The 20,407-nt window shown below is 41.0% G+C and overlaps 1 protein-coding gene across 5 annotated transcripts in view; it reads right to left on the minus strand.

Moving 5' to 3' along the window:
• RTN4 (reticulon 4) overlaps positions 1-20,407 on the minus strand; it is a 46,388-nt gene that overhangs the window by 10,426 nt on the left and 15,555 nt on the right. The window contains exons 3-4 of one of the 5 annotated variants that reach the window (XM_009902059.2): positions 17,734-20,166; positions 3,505-3,712 (exon numbers count right to left, since the gene is read on the minus strand). In XM_009902059.2, coding sequence (XP_009900361.2) covers positions 3,505-3,712; positions 17,734-20,166 — 2,641 coding nt within the window. Of the gene's footprint in view, positions 1-3,504; positions 3,713-7,197; positions 7,298-11,033; positions 11,242-17,733; positions 20,167-20,407 lie in introns of those variants that run through there. The other 4 variants (XM_054180036.1, XM_009902060.2, XM_009902061.2 and 1 more) reach the window with 4 other exon arrangements.

Raw genomic sequence — 20,407 nt, forward strand, 5'->3', positions numbered from 1 at the left:
TGAAGAGTAGCAATCTAAGTTGTTCTTATGATATAGAGCAAAGAAACTTACCTACAAGGTGACAGAACTGATCGAAATTGCTCTTTGAAGGTAAAAGGAACCACAGCCCACCCCCAACATCTTAGAAAGAAGGAAATGTTTCTCGCATTGCTATGTAGTGCTGGTGCATTTACTAAGTCACACACAGAGTCTTACCTGGGTTAGGCAAAAAGGCTGCACTGGTTAATGTGTGCGTGAACAGACACAGCAGGCAAGTGGCCAAGAGTGCCCAGCACCACTACCCCACGTGATGCTTGGTCTAGAAAGTCTCTTCTTACACCTCAGTATATGCTGTACTCTAGTAAAATGCCAGCGTGCATTTGAAAATGCGAGACAGAAAGGCTGGACCTTGAGATTCCTTCATTTGTCAAACAGAGAAAGTCCTACATAAGCAATATCCATTAATCCCTCTGGAAGATACTTCCAAAGTCACCACTAAGCTCCAATACACCAAGGCACAGCAAAATGGTAAGTTTTTCATTTGCTAAAAAAATGTCTTACAGTTAGTGACAGCAGCTCTTTTAACAGCAAGACAGAAGCTCCTATCTGGTGAAGTGTTCTCTGCACTACACTGTGACTTTTACCTGTAGTTGCAGTGGCAATTTAGACTCTTTAAATAGAGAATAATTTGTTTAATTTGCATGCTGGAGGGAGGAGAAGCAATGTAGCACAACTGTAACAGATCACTCCTTTTACAGTTACCACAGTTGCTAAACATTTGTTTGGAAGGGATTCTGCTTTGCAGTGCCTTTGATTTTCTTACAATTGAAACATGCACAGCAGAGGCTCCTATGTATGTCACTTGAGACATAGCTGAACACGGCCTTGTAGCAAATCCAAAACTAAGACACTTTAAATGGTTAACTACAAAGGTTGACTATTTCAAGGCTACATTCTACTAGCCACACTTGGGTTCCTTCGTAGCCTTCTCAACTCGAGATACTCAGGGTCTGAATCAAAAAATTATTTGATCTCATGACCGTGCTCTTCACTGGCAAAATACATGCAAGTAAAAATAACCTTCTTGAAGTTATACAAATGAATAGTAAGCAGCCAGGGATGTTGGGTAAGAATGTCTAAAAGTTCCTTTGGATTACCAGTATTTTTAGAAATAAGCTGCAGAAGGAGCACAGGTAGAACACGTTTTGCTTATTCTTGCTAAGAACAAACTCAGTGGTAAACTGGGAAATGCTGTTTGGATACTGAAAAGCACTACTGGGTAGTTAGAACAAACAGGATTTCAGATGGGAATTAATCTAATGTGGTAACTAAGGAGGGTCAAACAGGCAATGATGGTGGAAAAAACCCCCACAAGACAAAACCACCCCCCACTCCTCACCCGAACAAGAAGTTTACAAGAGATACATCTTTCAAACTGCTATACTGGATATTGTTGCCAACTACAGATGTATGTTAGATGTAGTCTTGAAAGCACATACTGCCTTTCCCCCCACCCCTCCGTAGTTTGTTCCAGAGCTGTTATATAGGCACCAATTGCCTTCTATTAGGCAACTGAGCCACTGCAGTCAGAGAGGAATGGAGGTAAACCAAAGGGAACGTTTTGCTTTGCCTTATTCAGGCTGAGAGGAAGAGAACAAAAATAACTGGAAAACCCATTTCTGAGAGCTGTAAATAGGAGGGAAAGCAGGAGTTTCTGAAAGCTACAAGGGAAGCTGAGATTGAACCATTTCACTCATTAGTGAGAAGCAAGTCAGAGCAGTGTTGGACAGGGATGGTTAACAGGAAACACGCACTCTAACACATGACTAAGTTCTTATTTCTCTTAAGAGACAGCTTTGCAATAATGGGCTCTGCTGTCCTCAACACAGGAAGGGATGAATACCACAGACACCATGTTCTGACACCGCAGGAACGCGCACACACTGTATGCCCCAAGGACTTAGCTCATCACTTAAGAGCAAATCCTACGATACAACTCTTCAAGCTTTAGAATCCAGCAGAGTCCATGTTTCTGGATTTCTGATCTGGGCAGGCTTCAATGAACATGGATTCTGCAGGTGATGAGGCAGCCTTGCATGTGGAGAACACAGCAATGCCGATACATATGAAACCAACAGTTTTAAGAGTACTATTAAGATATAAGTTGCAAAAAGATCAAAGTATACTCTGCTACATTTATTAATTTTTGCTAAGTATATTGCAGTGGAAGTTCTACATCTCCTGAGTGTTCTTTTCAATTTTGTACATCACCTGTCATTGGTTCACGTTCTGAAGACCTTAACATTGGGGGCAGTTCTCTTCAGTATCTTTATCAATGATCCAGACGAGGGGATGGAGTGCACTCAGCAAGTTTGCAGATCAACCGTGTTGATCTGCTCAAAGGCAGGAAGGTTCTGCAAAGGGACCTATACAGGTTGGATCAATGGGCCAAGGCCAGTTAAGACCAAGTGCTGGGTCTTGCACTTTGATTACAACTACTCCATGATGGCTCCAGGCTTAGAGTAGAGTGGCTGGAAAGCTACCCAGCAGAAAGGGACCTGGGGTTCTTGTTGACAGTCATCTGAACAAGAGCCAACAGCATGCTCAGGTGGCCAAGACAGACAGCCTCCTGGCCTGCATCAGGAATAGTGAGGCCAGGAGGAGTAGGGAAGTGATTGTGCCCCTGTACTCAGCACTTGTGAGGCTGTACCTTAAGTTTGGTGTTGGACTAGATCTCCATGAGGGTCCTCCAACCCCTATCATTCTACGATTGTGTGTGAATACTGTGTTTAGGTTTGGGCTCCTCATTACATGAAGGACATTGGGGTGCTAGAGCATATCCACAGTAGGCCAATGAAGCCAGTGAAGGACCTGGAGAACAAGTCTTGTGAAGTGCAGCTAAGGGAACTGGGATTGTTTAGTCTAGAGAAGAGGAAGCTGAGGGGCAATCTCATTGGTCTATAGCTACCTCAAAGGGGCCTGGTCTTTTCTCCCTAGTATCAAGTGATAGAACACAAAGAAACAGCCTCAAATTGCATCAGGGGAAGTTTAGATTGGGTATTAGGAAAAACTCCTTTCCTGCAAGAGTGATCAGACATGGAGCAGGCTGCCCAGGGAGGTGGACATGTCACTGTCCCTGGAGATGTTAAAAAAAATATGTAGACATGGAACTTTAGGACATAGTTTAATGGCCATGGTGGTGTTAGGTCAAGGGCTGGACTCAATCTTAGAGGTCTTTTCCAAACAAAACAACTCTAATTCAAAAACGTGCATATTACTCCATCAGATTGAAGTATTTAACGTTTGTTAATGTGAGAAACCTTAGCATTCCGTGGGAAAGCCCCTGTACCAAGTGCTCAGCTCACATTCCTCACCATTGGGTATGCCTGTTGAGAAAACCTGAACAAACAGTAGTCATGGGCTGGGACTGCTTACAGCATTATGTAACATTTCACGGTCTATGTCATGTTCTACTCTTAATGGCACCATTAACACACTTTGTCTTAACTGAAAGAAGTATCTCACCTGAACGGGTGGCCTTCATCAGACTTCTGGATTGCTTGGATAACTCCCTTGTATATCCTAAAGCTGATGGTCACAGAAAGCAGGGCCAAGGCAATGTAAGCTATCACACTCACGATGCTGAACACTGTTAATGAAAGCAGCAGGAACAAGCTGGCACCAAACACCACTCCCGTCTTCTTAATGTCTCGCCAGTAAAGGAGGTCAACAACTAGAATTTTAAAAAAAGGTAAGTAATTAGAACAAGGTACATTTTGCATCCACACAAATCCAGTAAAACGTGATTCAATTGACTGCTGAGAGTCACCAGAATGGAACCTGCAATCTCACTGTCAAACCAGAGCTGAAGTGACAACTAGAAGCAGGTTATTTTAGCACCCAGTCTGCATTTGACTTCAGATTATTTGGATTATTGTTATTAGGATTACCTCAAATGTAATTGCTACAATTTAAGAACAATTTTGCCCTTAAGCAATGTCAGAATTAATCTCTTCATCTCCTGTGCTGTGTTCTGCACCAGAACCACAGCAGTTTCTGTTTCATTACATACTTTTTTCCATGCGTTTTGTGGAGGTCACTCACTGAAGAGACCGATTTCAACTTCCTGTTAGGACAGATGGCAAGACACTACTCTATACTGTATAAATATATCCTTGCAAGTCTGACAAAAGCAAAGGCACAAAGACACTGCTCAAGACTCATTAACAATTCATTTTGTTTCCTTTAGTCTGAAGTCATTCCCATGAGAGTTTATAATGTTACCTTGGGTGACAGAGTAAGCCATCAAGAGGAAAGAACCTCACTGACATTTCAATCCAGGCTAAATCTGCTGTGCCTCAATGCAAAATACAGCATTCATAAAACAAGTTTATTTTTCCCTTAAGTGACCTCCATGAGAGAATACCATTTTTAGCATCACTGTTTAAGAGTAAACACTGCCTCTCCACAAGTCATAGGTAATGGCTTAATACACCCACTGCAGATTTGTTTATTTCGAGGTGCTGATGCATTTGGTTGATCACCTTACTGAACTAACAAAATCTGGCCAACACCATTCTCCACTGCTGAGTACACAACATAGAACAGGTGTTGCTGCCCAGTTGTAATTCATACTGAGACACATAATATAATTTGCTCTTCATGATTTCTACTTCCATGGCTGACTAGATAGTCACAAAACCAAAATCCTCTTCTGCATCCAAAATGCCTCTTAATAGCAACAGATCAGACACAGAACTCAAGATAAATGAGAGAGAAATTACTACTATTACACCACAAGTTTAGTCATCCTATCTCATTCTAAACATCACCAAAAATAGTAAGACGATGCCTAACAGTGTATCACAATTCAGAACTGGTTCTTACTTGGAATGACTGTAAAAGAAAATAATACAAGTAAAACCTGACTACTATTACAGACTGAAAATCTGGTAATGTACCAACATCAACTTAGTATCCCCTGCAGGGCAAAGTCTGCATAAGCACTTTGTAGGTACAACAGGAAAACATCACTGGGGCTATGGTGCCACTTCAGAAGCTCAAGTCCTCTCCTAGTCATTTCCTTAGAGAAAATGTACTGGGTATCAGACACAGCAAAGATAAGAGCCCTGGTCATGAATTTAAAGCCACCATTTTCATAATGCAAAATACTTTATCCAAATATTTAATTCACATTCTCAGTAGAAGTTTCCTGAATTTCTACAGACAAAGACAGGTTACTGTTGCATGAACATCTTCCAATTTATCACAAGCCAAAACCCTTGCAGAAAGAAACAATCTCACCCTTCCACCACCATTAAATTTCACTCCTTTCCTCTGCACAGCCACACAGAACCAGCCTGGGTTTCTGGATGCTCCTGACAACTACTGCACCAAAATAATAAAAACTAAGCAGCCAGCCAGATCAGATTCTGGTGGTGGTTCACCATGTGACTCCACAAACATATGGGGTGAGAGATAGAGCAGCCAACTGAAGGAGGTGACACTCCTGCTCTCAGAACTGCCCCCTTCTAAAGTCCTCATCAAATTGCAGCCAAACCTACCCATGCACCCTGCTGACCTGTTATTCTGTAGAGTCTCTTCATATTACAAAGCTGCACTTTATTTTCCCTGCCAAAGGAAGGTCTAAGCACGACAACTTTCCTTTAGTGCTTGTAAAAAATCAACCAAAAATTAAGTCATTGGAGAATTCCTTTTGTATGGACTCTAATCCCTAAAGTTAATTTTCTTTGGCTTTCTTTCTAATCACACAAGTGTCTATTAGCACCTCTGTGCACCTTAGTTATGCAAGTTTAGCACGTAAAAGGAACTTTACCAATGAAAATGTGAGCTTGATCTAAAAACTGTTGTAAACTGTAAACCTAAATTGATCTGCAAGTATCCTTATACCCTGGGTGAGATTTTCAAAGCCAGTCTTGGCGGGGTGGGGGGTGGCAAGGGGGGAAAGTTGGTGGATTTTGTATTCCTAAATCATCCAAGAAATCTTTGACAAAAAAATGATTTCTTTTGGAGCATTTTCTTCAAGTACAATCATTAATTTTAAATGCTACCATTTGAGTACACATACTTTCAAGTTTGCTGCTCTCCTATCATGTGACACAAATTAGGAGTCCTACTCCTCTCTGCTTGCAGACAGCATTAATTCTGTACACAAGATCACTTTTTACAAGCAATGACACATTATACTTGAACCCAGTCATAAGGAATGTAAGGACAGCAATCCATCTGTACAGTAGTTTTCAAAACACAAGAAACAAAAGTTAAATTTGCTGGAATTAAAGCACACCAAAACCATTAAATGGCTTCTAGCACACGAAAATCTTCAAGTCTTTTGTTCTCAGTGATCAGTATGAAACATCCCCAAACTGGGACCTAGCTCCCAGACCAGAGTTAAAAATGTATACAAAGCGTTTTTCCTCACTGTCTCCAAATCAGCCTCAGCTTAATGAAACAGATGTGATTTCACTGTAAATTCCTCTAAGGGAAATTCAGCTTTGTAAGTCATGTGTGGGTTTCAATCTAAGAGAGTAAGTGAGGAAATTGATTTACATTCTCTACTTGATCAGAAACAGGTATTTGTGTTTCTAAAACAGAATACAGTATTAGAAGCACTACTAGATGAAGCTTTCCGTCTTTAACTTACACACAAGACATTCACAGCACATTTTAAACAGGAGTAAATGTCCCAACCCACTCCCAAGAACAGCCCTGCCAGGCACTACCTTTCCTTGTGGAAACCATTTTAAGTTTTATTTTACAGAATACAAACTATAGTATCACACATTTAACTCAAGTATTCCAGGCCTATTCTAAAGCAAGAACAGCTGCCTACATTTGGTAAGCACGAACTGTCACTTGGCACATCTAAAAATAGTACTGCTAGCATCCGTGCCTTACATGCAGAACTCATCCAATTACAATTTGCTTTTAAAGCAAGTGCTGCAAGAGGTTTATCACTGTATTTTTCAAAGTCTTTTCTTTCTTTCACAGAGCTTTAGCTTAAAACTGAGTAATTCATACTGCTGACCCCCCCAAAAGAAAAATTAATTTAAAAAGGGGTTAATATACACAACTTGTTATTTTTCTCCTAAAAAAGCCTGAAACAGGTAACCCTCTCTTTTTACAGGCAGGAAAATTAAAGGCCTCGAGCGAGTTTAGTTCAAGTCTATCAAAGAAAACCAAGAAAAAGGAACTAACCCATTTTGGCATCCATCTTGAGCGTGCCTGCCCGCACCAGAGCTCGCACAGCTGACTGCCCCCAGCCCGTTCACTTCCTGCCGGGGCGCTCGGAGGTCGCGGCAGACAGACGCAACTGCCGCCTCCTGCCGCCTCGCCAGCAGCCAGCCAGCCCCGCCAATGGCTGCCCCTGCGCTAAGTCCTTGGAACACAGCTGCGGAGCGACAACTTCGCCCGCACAATGAACAACCGCGTTCTATCCAGCGTGCAGGAACAGAACAAAACACGGGTTTCAGCGCCAAAGAAAGGCTGCTTGTGTAAAAGGAGAAGGAAGGGTAAAAAAAAAGAAATGCTAACAGTGTACGATTTACAAACGCTGTATGAACAACAGCCATCAGACTAGAACCTCTCTGTAATCTGAAAGGTAAGCAGAAAAGCTTTTATATGCTACAAATAATGGTAAAAATAGTGTCAAAGCACAAGCAAGAGCCTTTCTGGATCAGCTTAAGAACAGCCAGCATTGTACCAACACAAATATAACAGAAGTGTTCAGAATATGTAGCTTTCAAATATATCTGAAGTGCGCAGTGACAACTGTCACCATAGCACCACACAGGCTGCTACGAAAAAGATTAACTCTCAACCAGCAAACCCCAGTATGCAACCACAAACAGACAAATGGCTGTTAAATTCTGTTTAGAGAGGCCATTTTCCAGTTGCTACATAGCCTCCTTATTTACACAACAGTGATCTCGGGGTTTCCACGGATCTTTACACACTATCTAGATCTGACCCTGCAGTTTCACTTTCAAAACTTGGTCACGTCTGGTGTGGGGCAGCCTGAGTTCGAGACAGATCACTCCAAGCAGAAGCCACCATCCCATCAAGCTGTCAAAATCTGCCAGGCACAAACACCACTAGTAGACTGGGGTTTGCCACAATGACCATTTAAAAATGTGGCTGACATCACAATCACAAAATTCAAGCCTGCTTTTACCCTGACCAGATGTGTTAGAAGCCAGTTTGGTCCCTAACTGCCTTGTTGCAATTCAGTAAGAACAAAATCCCAGACTGGGGAAACTGGCTGGTATAGCATGCATGTGGAGCTGACTTCAGCAAACAGCCCTTTCCCTGTCCTGGGGATGGACAGGAGTGGCATGTCCAGCGAGACTGACAGGCTTGTCTAACTGTATCCCAAAGGTCAGAAAACAAGTTTGCATCATACACATTTCAGACTTGGCACATCTGCTCCACAGGCCTTAGCAATAAAAAACAATAAAGATTTCACAAGGACAAGCTAGAATAAAAACCAAGTCCTGTACTATCATATTGTGTCCACACACACACACAACCCCCCAAAGGCAAATATTATCTAACAATTATTAAAGGGCCAAAGCAGAAATTTGTTTTAATTTCTACTTCATCATGTACCTGTGCACGTATGCACTGGGAAAACCATTCTGAAGCCCTGATAACTCACGATTTAAAACAAACAACTAACTTTAAAAGCTGAAGGGCTGCAACCTTTTCCATCATTTAACTCATCTGAGCCAGAATTCAAATAGATTTTCAGCACATTAAGTTTTTTTAAAAATTAATCCTGGGATAGCCTAGGAGTGCAGCTGTGGTGTTCAATCTGCCATTAGCATTATTCAGCCATTAAAACCTGACAATTTACTGACATAATTTAAGTAGATGCTGCTTTTTAGTACCAATTACTCCATAGAGGCCTGTCTTTTAAAAAGTGCTAAAAATAAGAGTCACGCCATCCTGAGGGTAAACTTATTTCATCCTGCTGATCTAGATGATCAATACCCCAGACTGCACCAGTTTCACTATGCTGGTTTCTCAACTACTACAACTGCAGCACAAGAGAAACATACACCAAGACTAACTTTAGGATTGTATTACTTATAAAACACTGCTTTAGCTGGGAGGTTTAATTATAAACCATACCTTGAGGTCTTCTCTCTCTGGTTTTAGATTCAATCATTACGGGGAGTTTTTTAGGGTTATTTTTTAGCATGGAAAGAACTATGTTGCAATATTTGCTTCTATATTTATTTTGGGGCAAGATGAATAGTATGATCCCTGAACTTTACCCATCATTTTCCACGCCACTGAAGCCTGACCTAATGAAGGAGAACAGATAAAACATGGCATCATCTCATTATAAAGAAATGCTACCAGAAATCACACTACACCAAGCTCCAAGAACAGGTGCAAACAGATAGGTACCAGATTCTTTTGCTTCTTCAGAAGACCTTCTTGCTTCTGCTTCCAATTCTTTTAGACCTTATCTCTACAAGTTATAATTAAACCTCAAGGCAGTAGGGATTTCCATGGAGGGAGAAACAGGAACTAAACCAACTTCCACCTGAAGGGATGCCACCATGTAAAAACAAAGCAGAGGGGAAAGAGGAATTCAAAAGGCTGCTTGAAGCAGTTGTACCAGCAAAAATACACATTTATACCTGTCCAGTAGCATAGGGTAGGGTTCAGGATGGGTTCACATTTGCTTTGTTCGTGTGGTGACAGTTCTGTTACACACTAGTCAACTCTACATTTTGCAAAGTGCACAGATTCAAGGCCTCAAAATTCTAGGCTCATAAATGTCTGCTTTCCGGTGTAGTGAGGGGCAAAATCAACACTAACCCTGCTTGTCAGGTTGTAAAAGAAAACCTGAATATTGGGCCTGAATATCCAAAGGTATTTCGATTCTAACAAAAACCTTCTAATCTTTTCCTTTCCCTTCCCCCATCCCCCAACACACCATGAACTTTAAGCCTGACATAAGTGCAATCAAAAAAGATCTTATTAATAAACACTGCAAAATATTTTTAATACTTCACAGCCCTTTAATGAAGGATTAGAACTTTTTTGAAACTTGTTTTGCAGGGGCAAAGCTTTTTTGGCTACATATTTAGAGTCCGATAGAGCATTCTATGGATTCTAGACAGCTGGCAATTTCAAAGTGGAAAAAACCCACAGATTTTGAACAATCGTTATTAAAGGCAGACCTCGCTAGTACCAAACATGACAGGGCCCTTTAAGAAGGTATTTAAGTATCCAGAGATGATTAAAAATTTTTTAAAGCTTGTCTTGTTGATAAAGTTTGAAGATTACACATTCAAATAAGGCTTAAACTCTTACACACTGAGCACTAATATAATGATCCTCAGAGATTTACACTGGTGATCTCCCATTGGTGGTTACAGGAACAAAGGTCAGAACCACACTAATTTAACATTAACTACTTCTTTACCTAAACCAAGTGATATAAAGGCTGCAAATTATGAAAAAAAAATCAGAGTTTTACCTAAATCCAACAGAATTATAAAAACTCCCAAAGTAGACATGGTTAAGGGTGGGTTCCAAACGTGCTACGCAAACAGAAAAAACAAAAACAAAAACCAAACACCACCCTGCTGTAGTCTGCACGCCATTTCTCCTCAAAATTATTCAGCTACCTGAACTGCAGACACTGCAGCCTTTCAAGTTCATTTGTAGTATTGCTAAATTATTAAAAAGCTAGGAATTTCAAAGGAACATCAACCAGACTATGCTGGCATTTGTGCAGTGCATACCAAAACAAGCAAAACAAAATTCATTCAGCAGGACTGAAAAGATCTGCCGTGTCACACAAGCTATTTCACCTACATAAATAATTTATTCTTCTGCATTGCTCTCATTTACCTGTTTTAGCCTACAGCTTTTACAATTTTGCACACAGTACAAATAGATCTTACACCTTCAGAAACACAGCACAATCAAATACATGCTATTTACTAATAACAACCCACAGCACATTAGCTTTAAATGCAAAAAAAGAGAGAAAAAGGTGAAAGAACAAATACCCTTATCCTTCCAACTGCTCGGCTGACTGTCCATCTCTCCACAAATGATCTACCCTCCAGCTGTGATTATCAGTTATGCATACCCAGAGGAGAGCTGTAAGAGAAGAAATCTACAGCCCAGGATAAGAAACATGGGCTTCCCCAGCAGCGTCTGCAGTCTGCTGCTGCTGCACTGGTGCTGCAGGAGGCTGGTCAGCTGACAGCGTGGGGTGTGGAGCACAACTGACGCAGTGCAAGCTGTAACCAGGCTGCTAAGACTCCGCCACCAAGACTAAAATGCAATCCGTGACTGGTGCAGCCATTTGCTTCTTAGTGCATGCCAAGAGGACTGAAAAGATGCAAGGCTGAGAAAGAAATTTCTGGCATGAAGAGAGCTGGCTTCTCCTGGCAGAGCAGCGCCAGCACACTGGGAATTGCCAGTGGACTGGAAATGCCACCAACACCACTAGGAAATGCAAGTGCAGGCTCAGCAACAGCCAAACCACCATAAGCAGCTTTTCCCAGTGGACAGAAGCTAAAACTAGTCACAAGTGTTAAACACATTGCTTTTCTAACAGTGGTTAAAATGCATTTGCAAGTTTCCTAGATCTACATCTTCCCTTCATTTTATGCCTGACTTCCTAGAAAATTAACAGGGACATCTGTCTGACACACTCCTCCCTTTAAAAAGCATCTTGAAGAAAAACAGTATAGGACCCCTTACTGTGTCTGTAACAAAAGCAAGAGACTCACAACACCAAAAATATCTTTTTGCTGTTATCTTTAGCCCTTGTGAACTGCTCAGTCATATTTAACCACCTTAATGGAGACTTGAGAAAAACTTTCCTAGCTCTCTACCCAATTTCTATAACCAAACACCTCCTGTTTTACAGAATCACCAAGGTTGGAAGAGACCTCAAAGATCATCAAGTCCAACCTGTCTCCACAGACCTCATGACTAAACCATGGCACCAAGTGCCACGTCCAATCCCCTCTTGAACACCTCCAGGGATTACTTTATATCAGCATCCTGTGTTGTCAGTTGCAGACCTGACAAATATCCTCTGAAAGCTTATTATTTTCTGTATGTTCATAGTATAAAGTATTGCACAGAGATGAGACAAGCATCAACTAGAAACTCAAAATGCAGAGAAGAGCTGTGAGCACAATGTCATCATTCCCTTTTCCACCCCTGCTGAAAAAAAAAAAATAATTAAAAATAATTGTACTACTCTTCTCATTTACGAGTCTTAAGATCTGGGATTGGCAATAAAATGCTAAGAACTACTCAGCTCTGCTCCAAAGCTGCTTAAAAATTCAATGTCATTTTCTGAAGAACTAGAAAAGAGCACTCACATTTCCACAAAAATACTGCAGACTGGCTGGGACAAAGATCCTGATTCAGTCCTGAAATTGTTTTCACTTTTCATCAGAACACTCTTAAATGCAGAAAGATTATTACAACTACCTGAAAAGCCTGTTCATTGCTATAATTGCTACAAAAATTTAAGGCCTACTTTGATAGCAAGACCAGTTATCACCGTGAGAGTGGTGAAGCCCTGGAATGGGTTGTCCAGGGAGGTGGTTGAGGCCCTGTCCCTGGAGGTGTTTAAGACCAGGCTGGATGAGGTTCTGGCCAGCCTGATCTAGTGTGGGGTGTCCCTGCCCATGGCAGGGGGGTTGGAACTAGATGATCCTTATGGTCCTTTCCAACCCTGACTGATACTATGATACTGTGATCTGTATTCTTAAGGATATAAGTTTAATTTATAATTTCAACAGGCAAATAAAAAACACATTGCAGAAGGGATGTGGGAAGTATATAATCAAATAGAATAGCACAAGACAACTTGAGAAGTTTCACTATACAAATGAAATACAAAACTTGTCTTTAAGCTGAAGTTTTCAAGATCAACTGGAAACCACCAAAATCTATGGTTCTCCCACCGCATTTGTTTGGATGACCACATAGTCTCTGAATTAACTAGAAACCTGATGCTTTCAGAATTCTTTTCCCTAACTATTGAAGTTCTAAAGGTGCACAACTAAAGCCTCTTTGCTTTTGCATATTCTTTACGTGACATACTTGGAACATTGTCCCAAACAGGTATTTTGTTGCAGCCACCGCAAATCAGCATCAGCCAGAGTGGACAGCGTGCCTACATTACCAGTTTTCAATCCTTCCATCCCAAATGGCTCCCTAACTCACCCTACAGAGATCTTCCTCTTTACACCTTGCACACTCAATGCTCACCCTTGCCACTCCAAAATGTCTGTAGCCCTCTGTGTTCACATCTCTTATTTGAGGCACGATACACTCCCGTAACTCAGTTCTAAGATCTACACCAAGTACTGGCATTTTCAGCAAACTGCTGTGTAAGCTTCATTGTTTTATTAGGCAAACTGCACATCTTTCTACATCAATACTTAAACAAAAACTATCCAACTACTAATCTACTTAAAGGCTGGTATTTGTAAATCATCCAGACAACTAAACCAAATACGATTGATACTAAACATCTTTTTCTGCTCAACACACCTACATTCAAAGGGGCTGCATGCTTGCTGGGTGAATACTTACTCACTACACAGACAGTCCATCTAACAGATGGACTGATAACAGCATTTTGGGTGACTACTTAATTCTGCACTTGCTTAAAGCCTCCTTTGATGCTCCTGGGAAAGCTGGTAACTTCACCATAGACACTCACTTTTCTCCTTAATTCTGCCCCTCTAAGAGTAACTTCCCAAAAGTTCTGCTCTGTTAATGGCCTCAGCTATATAAACAAGCCCTTATCTCTCAACAGGGGCAACACGAGAACTCTGGTGAAACAGAACAGGTCTAGGTATTGCAGAAAAATGTCACATAGAATTATTTGGGGGGGTTTTGTCCCCTCATTCCTCCTTCTCTGCAAATTCTCCACCCTTAGAAGTTATTTACTTGACAGATAAAAGACTGCATAAATAATACAACCAGACTTCACCTTTGAATTTGCACCCTCCAGAAAGTGAGAAATGTGAGATTAGTATTCAGCTGCATTTCCCTAATTCATAGCATATATGAAAACAAGAACTCTGTAAACTCATGAAACTCTGAAATGAATGTCCACAGAGCCTGATGTTCAAACCACAAAACACAGGCCTCCTGTCAAACTGTGCCTTCAGAGTAAAGATCTCAGTGCTGTTTTCACATATTGTTGTAATGCTCAACATGATTATACTGAGTGATTTAAATCAATAATGTGGTTATCTTTTGGTATACAACTTTCTGTATGGTCACAAGTTTGGATTTTGGGGTGGAGGGAGGTGTTTTTACAATATACTTTTAATTTTGTAGTTCAATTAAATAAATAAAAAAAGAGAGTCCTTTACATCCCACTGATCAAAAACAGGTTTATGGAAAGCATGACTTTCTAGCCTGTTTGGGAGACTTAATGCTCCCTATCCAAACATAAATATGGCAATATTAGAAAACAAGTCTGTAGAGCAGAAGGGCTAAGATACATAGTATGTACATTTAGTTTTCAGCTCTTAAGAATATTAAACTGGTATCAACAATTCCAAGCTCCTCAACACCTGGGATGCAATCCTCTGAAAGACACAGACACGTGGACAGGAGTTACCCTCCATATACAAACACTAGATGGCATCAAAGCCCTCTTCTACGAGCACGCCTTGACCCGGACTCCCTCGTCCCTGCTGCACTGTCATGATAGGCACACATCCCACCAGAACAAGCTGAAGCTGCCCGGGCTATGGCACAGGTCAGCAACATCTGCACGATCAGAAAACATCCACGCTGATGTTGCATCTTAATATACAGTGTTTTTATGGAGATCAGAAGTGCATAGTTGGAAGGGTGGTGGGCATGAAAAGAAAACAGCAGGATTACCTGCTAGGAGAAAGGAGAAGGAAAAAAACAACAAAACCAAAACAAAACACACACACACACACAAACACACCACTGTATTGAAGACAGCAGGAACTGATGATGTTGCGGGGCGGCAGGGGGCAGTATTTGCTGTTGAAATTATGAATACAAGTGCCTTACAAGGCAGGGCTCTTTATAGCTAACTACACTTCTGAATTTGTTTTGGTTGGGACAGTTTGGTTTTTAAAGCTGTACAGCTATGAAACATGAGGGGCCCAAGTTCTGATACCATTACAAAATAAAACAGGTTAACCAAGGGGCTGCCCGGCAGAGTTAAGCAAGCCCTGTTCTAACCAGAAGGCTGTTCAAAGGTTTACATTTCCTTTATTGGAGTGGTGGAGTTGAAAAAACATCTGCAACCCTTCCAGAGTTGCTGTTAGTTTCTTGCAGTGCACCGGAGTGCTGGAAGTTTCGCTCAGGTACACACAGGTATGTTGGCATTTAGGTTAGCTTTCAGGATATAGCACTGTTAAGTAAGCATTCAAGAACGCCAATGTAAGCTTGCCAGCAGGGCAGTCCGCATTAATGTTTTAACAAGCACCAGACATACAGTCACACTGTATGATTACCAGAAGTCTCAAGGCACAATAAAATCTATTTTTCCTATCTTCCTGAAAAAGAAAAGCCAGTCTCCACACAAACACACCACCCAAGGTAGACTCAGAAGACAAAACATGTACAAACCCACTTCTTGGCATCGTAATCTATAATCCCTCTTCTCAGAGTGTGGAAAAAAAATTTACATGTTAGTTCTTTGGTGATACTTTGAAATTTTGCTTATGTAGTGTGGTAGTAGAAGCAGACAACTGATTGTGTTCAGGGCTTGTCATGACACTTTTCAGGCAGGTCTCAGAAATACAGTTCTGCTGTATTACAGACTACAGAAGTGAGCAAAAAAACAAAAAAAGTAACAGTACATTGAAAGAAAATTAAACAGCCAGAAACTGTACCATATTCTTGAGTTAGTGCTGTTTCTTTTTCCCCAGAGTAAACCAAAAATTTTTTAAACTGTGCAATTTTACTTTTTGAATTGCTGTACAGAGAGAGCAAGACCATGACAGAAAGACTGGAGACAGTTCCTCAGTTTCCCCATATATGTAGCTCAGAACGCAGCTCCCACCCCTCAACTAACACCAGTGCTGTTCAAATGAATGCTGTCATAGCACTATGCCACCAAATCAGAGAATAAAGGCGTGGTTCAACTCTCTCCTCTCCTGCTATGAAAAAGTTTTATGTGCAGCTTCTTCAGCAGTTTCCCATAGACAGGGAAGCAGCAGCTGGGTCCTTGTTAGACCCGGAAGCAAATCTTTCTTCCCAAGGCAGTGATTTGCCACCCCCACTCGTGCTAAAAACATGCAGTGACAAAGGACACCTCTGCAAAGGCTTCCTGTTAAAAAGAACTAACCAAAAAAGCTAGTATACCAATTGTGACACTGGGAGTTTTTCCATAGTCTGATCCTTAAACAATTAACCTCTTGACATGAAATATAAGACACGCTGTTCTCTAGACAGTACTATGTGCTAGAAGTCAGAGCAAGAAAGAAGTCTTCACAGAACATTAACAGTGCTTTAACATTGCAGTTATCACCCATATTTCATCGGAAGGGAAAAGGGAAGCTGCCTCCTTTCTGCCCACCTGTACATGTAGAAAAGGTGAGACAGAAGTAATGGGAAGTACCATGCAAAGCTAAATGCAAAATTTACATCTTCTACCTTATTTTTCCAAACCCTTTTTCAGTTGGACCAGCATCCTGACATTCCCCTCAACATGCACCTGGTATTTATTCCCTTTCAAAACACATTTGCTGTAGAAGACATACATTAGGAATGTAGTATGTTATGAATCATATACTGCAGTTACTGTCAACCTAGTATTTGGGTTTACTTAGAACAGAGTTATTGTGCTTCCTGCAGTAGCTGTTTTTTTTAACAGGAATGCAAATTAATAGTGGAGGGCTGTATCAAAAAGTAAAGTACTCCCCTCTAATTTCAATGAGTTAGAGGTCAATGAGGCATTTGGTTTAGAGAACAGAATGCAATGTAACAATGGTCTTATCCTTCTAACTGTTAGCAGCTTTAACTACACATTACCTGAAGAAAAATTATACTGAAGCATAAGGTCCACCTGAAAATTGGAAACGAATACCTGTACTGTGTATAAACCAATGTTAATGTTTCCAGGATACTCAACTTGTTAATGGTCACTGGGTAATCTGAACACTAAGCTTCCCCACATGCACTATTTATTTTAAACTTCATCTAACACAAGGTGCAAGTCAGCAGTGAAGTAGAGATGCACAAGTTCTTTTCCAGATTTCAGACACATACAGTAGCAAGGAAATTCCCTCTCAAACTCTGATGTCTGAACTGTGTATGAGAAGAAATAAATTCCTCTTCAAATCATTTTAACACAGCAGACTGAAACACCATCCTTGGCTTACTATCACATATTAAGAGCTCCTCTGGGAGGCCACCAATGCCCAGCCTGTAGACAACCACAGAAGAGCTTGCAGGGAGTAGCAACTTATTTCTGTATCAACAGATCACCAGCAGGAGAACTGAAGGAGAAAACTGGAGACAGTGAGTTCATCCTGAATAAACAGAAAAAAAAGTACTGAAGTAATCAGAATAAGGTTAAAAAGTGCAGGCACTAACATTTTATGTTACCCTTGGCCTACACAGAGAAGTTTACAGACGGGGACTAGAATAGTAGTAAGTCATGACATGCTTAAATTTAGCTAAAGAATTATGCAGATTAACAAGCTGCAAGACAGCAAATACACAGATTACCTGAAGATTTATTCAGCTTTGCAGAAAATACAGCAGTAGGTTTTTCCTTTTCTTTAATAGAAGCAGCTTCTTGCTCAGCTTCTTTCCCAAAAGCTTCTGGTTTTACTACTCTGACTATCTCCTTTTCAGCAGATACAGATGAGGTATCTGTGGCCATTAAGGATGTCATGGATACTTCAGGCACTTCTCTGTCCACAGCCTCCAAGGACTTTTTCAAGACATTAGTATCTTCCTTGGCTTTTATTTCTACATTCTTTATAGACAGATCACAGGGTAGCTCTGGGCAAGGCAACTGCCTCTTCTCACCTTGCATTGCCTTACTTATCTCTTCACTTTCATCTTTGTGCATTACTTCTCTATCAGTAGCTTCTGCCCCAAACTCAGGAGTGGTTTTAGGGTGAGCTAGCATCACAAAGTCTTCTTCCACTGGGACTGGGGAAAGCTCCATGGGTGAGAGGTCTTTGTTGTCTCCTGGTTTTGGTTCCCTAGCAACAGATACATCAGATGAATAAGCCATAGCATTCAGCTCTTCCATTTGAAGAGGAATCTTCTGTTCCTTGGCTATTTTTGTAGGTATTGGCTCAGGCAGCAGAGCAGCAACAATCGTGGAAGAGTCCAGTTCAGGTTGGAAAGACTCCAGATAAGGCTTGCCCATGGCAGCTACTGAATTCACCAGCTGCTCCTCATGTTCATCATCAGTTAGAGTATTTTCAGTTGGTTTACTTTTTAAGGTGAGAGATGGATCTTCAGTCACTTTCTCAGTAAAGTCAGGTATCACCTGGCTATTAAACAGGTCAGATTTTCCAAACTGCGGAGATGGTTTTTCATCAATTTCCTCGTGTTCAGGCACATCCTGAGAAATGCATTCTGTTACTGGTGGTTTTGAATAATCTGTAAAGGATGGAGAAACAGATTCACCAGAGACTTTTGTTTCCTTAATTAAGTCGCATGCAATAGATATATATGGAGTCTCTAGATCTTCAGGACTGGAGCTAGTCTCATGATCAGGCTTTTTAAATGATAATGCCTCTTTTACTTCTTGGGCCTGTGTCAGTGGTACATTCACTGCTTCTTGGTATAAGGGAGGTTTTTCAGTCTCTTCTTTTACATTCTCATAATTAGCAGTAGGAATAAATGTTTCTAATGGGGAAGCTGCAATCTGCACAGCAGATGCTTCGGCACCAGTGGTCCCAGTGCTCAGTGGGGCTTCCATAACAATATCTGGCAATATTGGTGATGGAGCAGCTTCCGACTCTTCAAAGGAGGGACAGATTTGTGTCACAGGTTTCAGAGACTCTTGTATTGACTCTGAAGTTTGAACTAAATCAATCTTTGTTTCATAAGCAAGTTTTGTACATGCCACATCATGCATTTCACTTTCATATGCTTCTTGTACTAGATCAGGAGTAAGACCTTCAGGCATATTTGCTGCAGCATCAGATGGCATTGTTGATAAACTCTCCATTTTAGCATAGTCAGCTTCCTGGCCTTCCTGCTTGCCAACTGCTTGAGTGCTAAAATCACCTTGTTCAGTGCTCATCTGAGCTTTCATTTCTGCAATTTTTTTCTCATCATCAGTTCTATTTTCTGAAGTGCCTTCCTCTAGTGGAGAAAGGGATTTGACTTTGTTAGCATCAGGACTCAGGGAGGACTCAAATTTAGTACAAGTGATGTAAGTCTGCGAAGGTTCTTCTACAGCTTCTGGGGTACTTGGGAAAGAGCGATCTTCAGTGCTGCCTTCACTGTCTCTTTCACAATCCTTCTGCACATTCAGCATATCTATACCATATTTCTCATCTAAACTGCTTTCCAGTTTGGCATCTATCTTACTTCTAACATCTTCTCTCATGTTGCTCAGTCCATGACTAGCACCTTTTGCTTCCCACATTGGCTCAAATGGTTTGAAATCTGCATATTCTTCCCTCCTAAAAGGATCTTCTTTTAATGTCCCTTTTTCACCAGGACCATCACCTCTGTTGTAAAAGAGATCTTCCTCATCTTTCTCAAACAAACCTTGAGGAGTTTCTGGAGAGATTCTGAGCTGCTCTGCAGGCATTTTCTCCAGATTAGGTAATTCTTTAGGGCCCTCTAGCTGTGTTTCTTCCTTCACTTGAGATAAAATGGCTGCTTCTGCTTTAGCAAATGGAGGTTCTGAGTATTTAATTTCTGAAATGTCTTTTTCATTTCTCTCTGCAAGAAATGGATTTCTTGAATTTTCAGTAGTTTCTTTATAAACCTCACTTGCATTTTCTTTGTAAATGCCTCTTGCGTGTAATCCATCTGAGAGTATATCAAAGGCTGCATGCTCTTTAAAAGGATCAGCTGAGATAGAGGAGGGAAGAGAAGGAGCAGTATCAAGCGGGACTGCAGTAAAATCCTCTTGATCAAGTGACTTAGCGCTACCTGGCTGCTCCTGCAAGTCCATAACTTTTTCTGTGACGACGGACAGAAAGCAAAGTTAGAGAGTGCAAGTGCTCTTACAGTCAATGCAAGCTTTCATGACAGGTTCACATGATGTTAGTTACTAAGAGATTCTCCCAAGTTCTACCATAAATACTATTAGTCATTAAAGCATCGGTTAAAGTATGCTATTCTATTTCACCTCTTCTAGCAGGTAAGTACACAAGAGGCTAGACAAGCAGCAACTTTATGCAGCACAAGATCACAGTAAAGC

The sequence above is a fragment of the Dryobates pubescens genome, chromosome 3, assembly GCF_014839835.1.
Source record: "Dryobates pubescens isolate bDryPub1 chromosome 3, bDryPub1.pri, whole genome shotgun sequence".
Lineage (NCBI taxonomy): Eukaryota > Metazoa > Chordata > Aves > Piciformes > Picidae > Dryobates > Dryobates pubescens.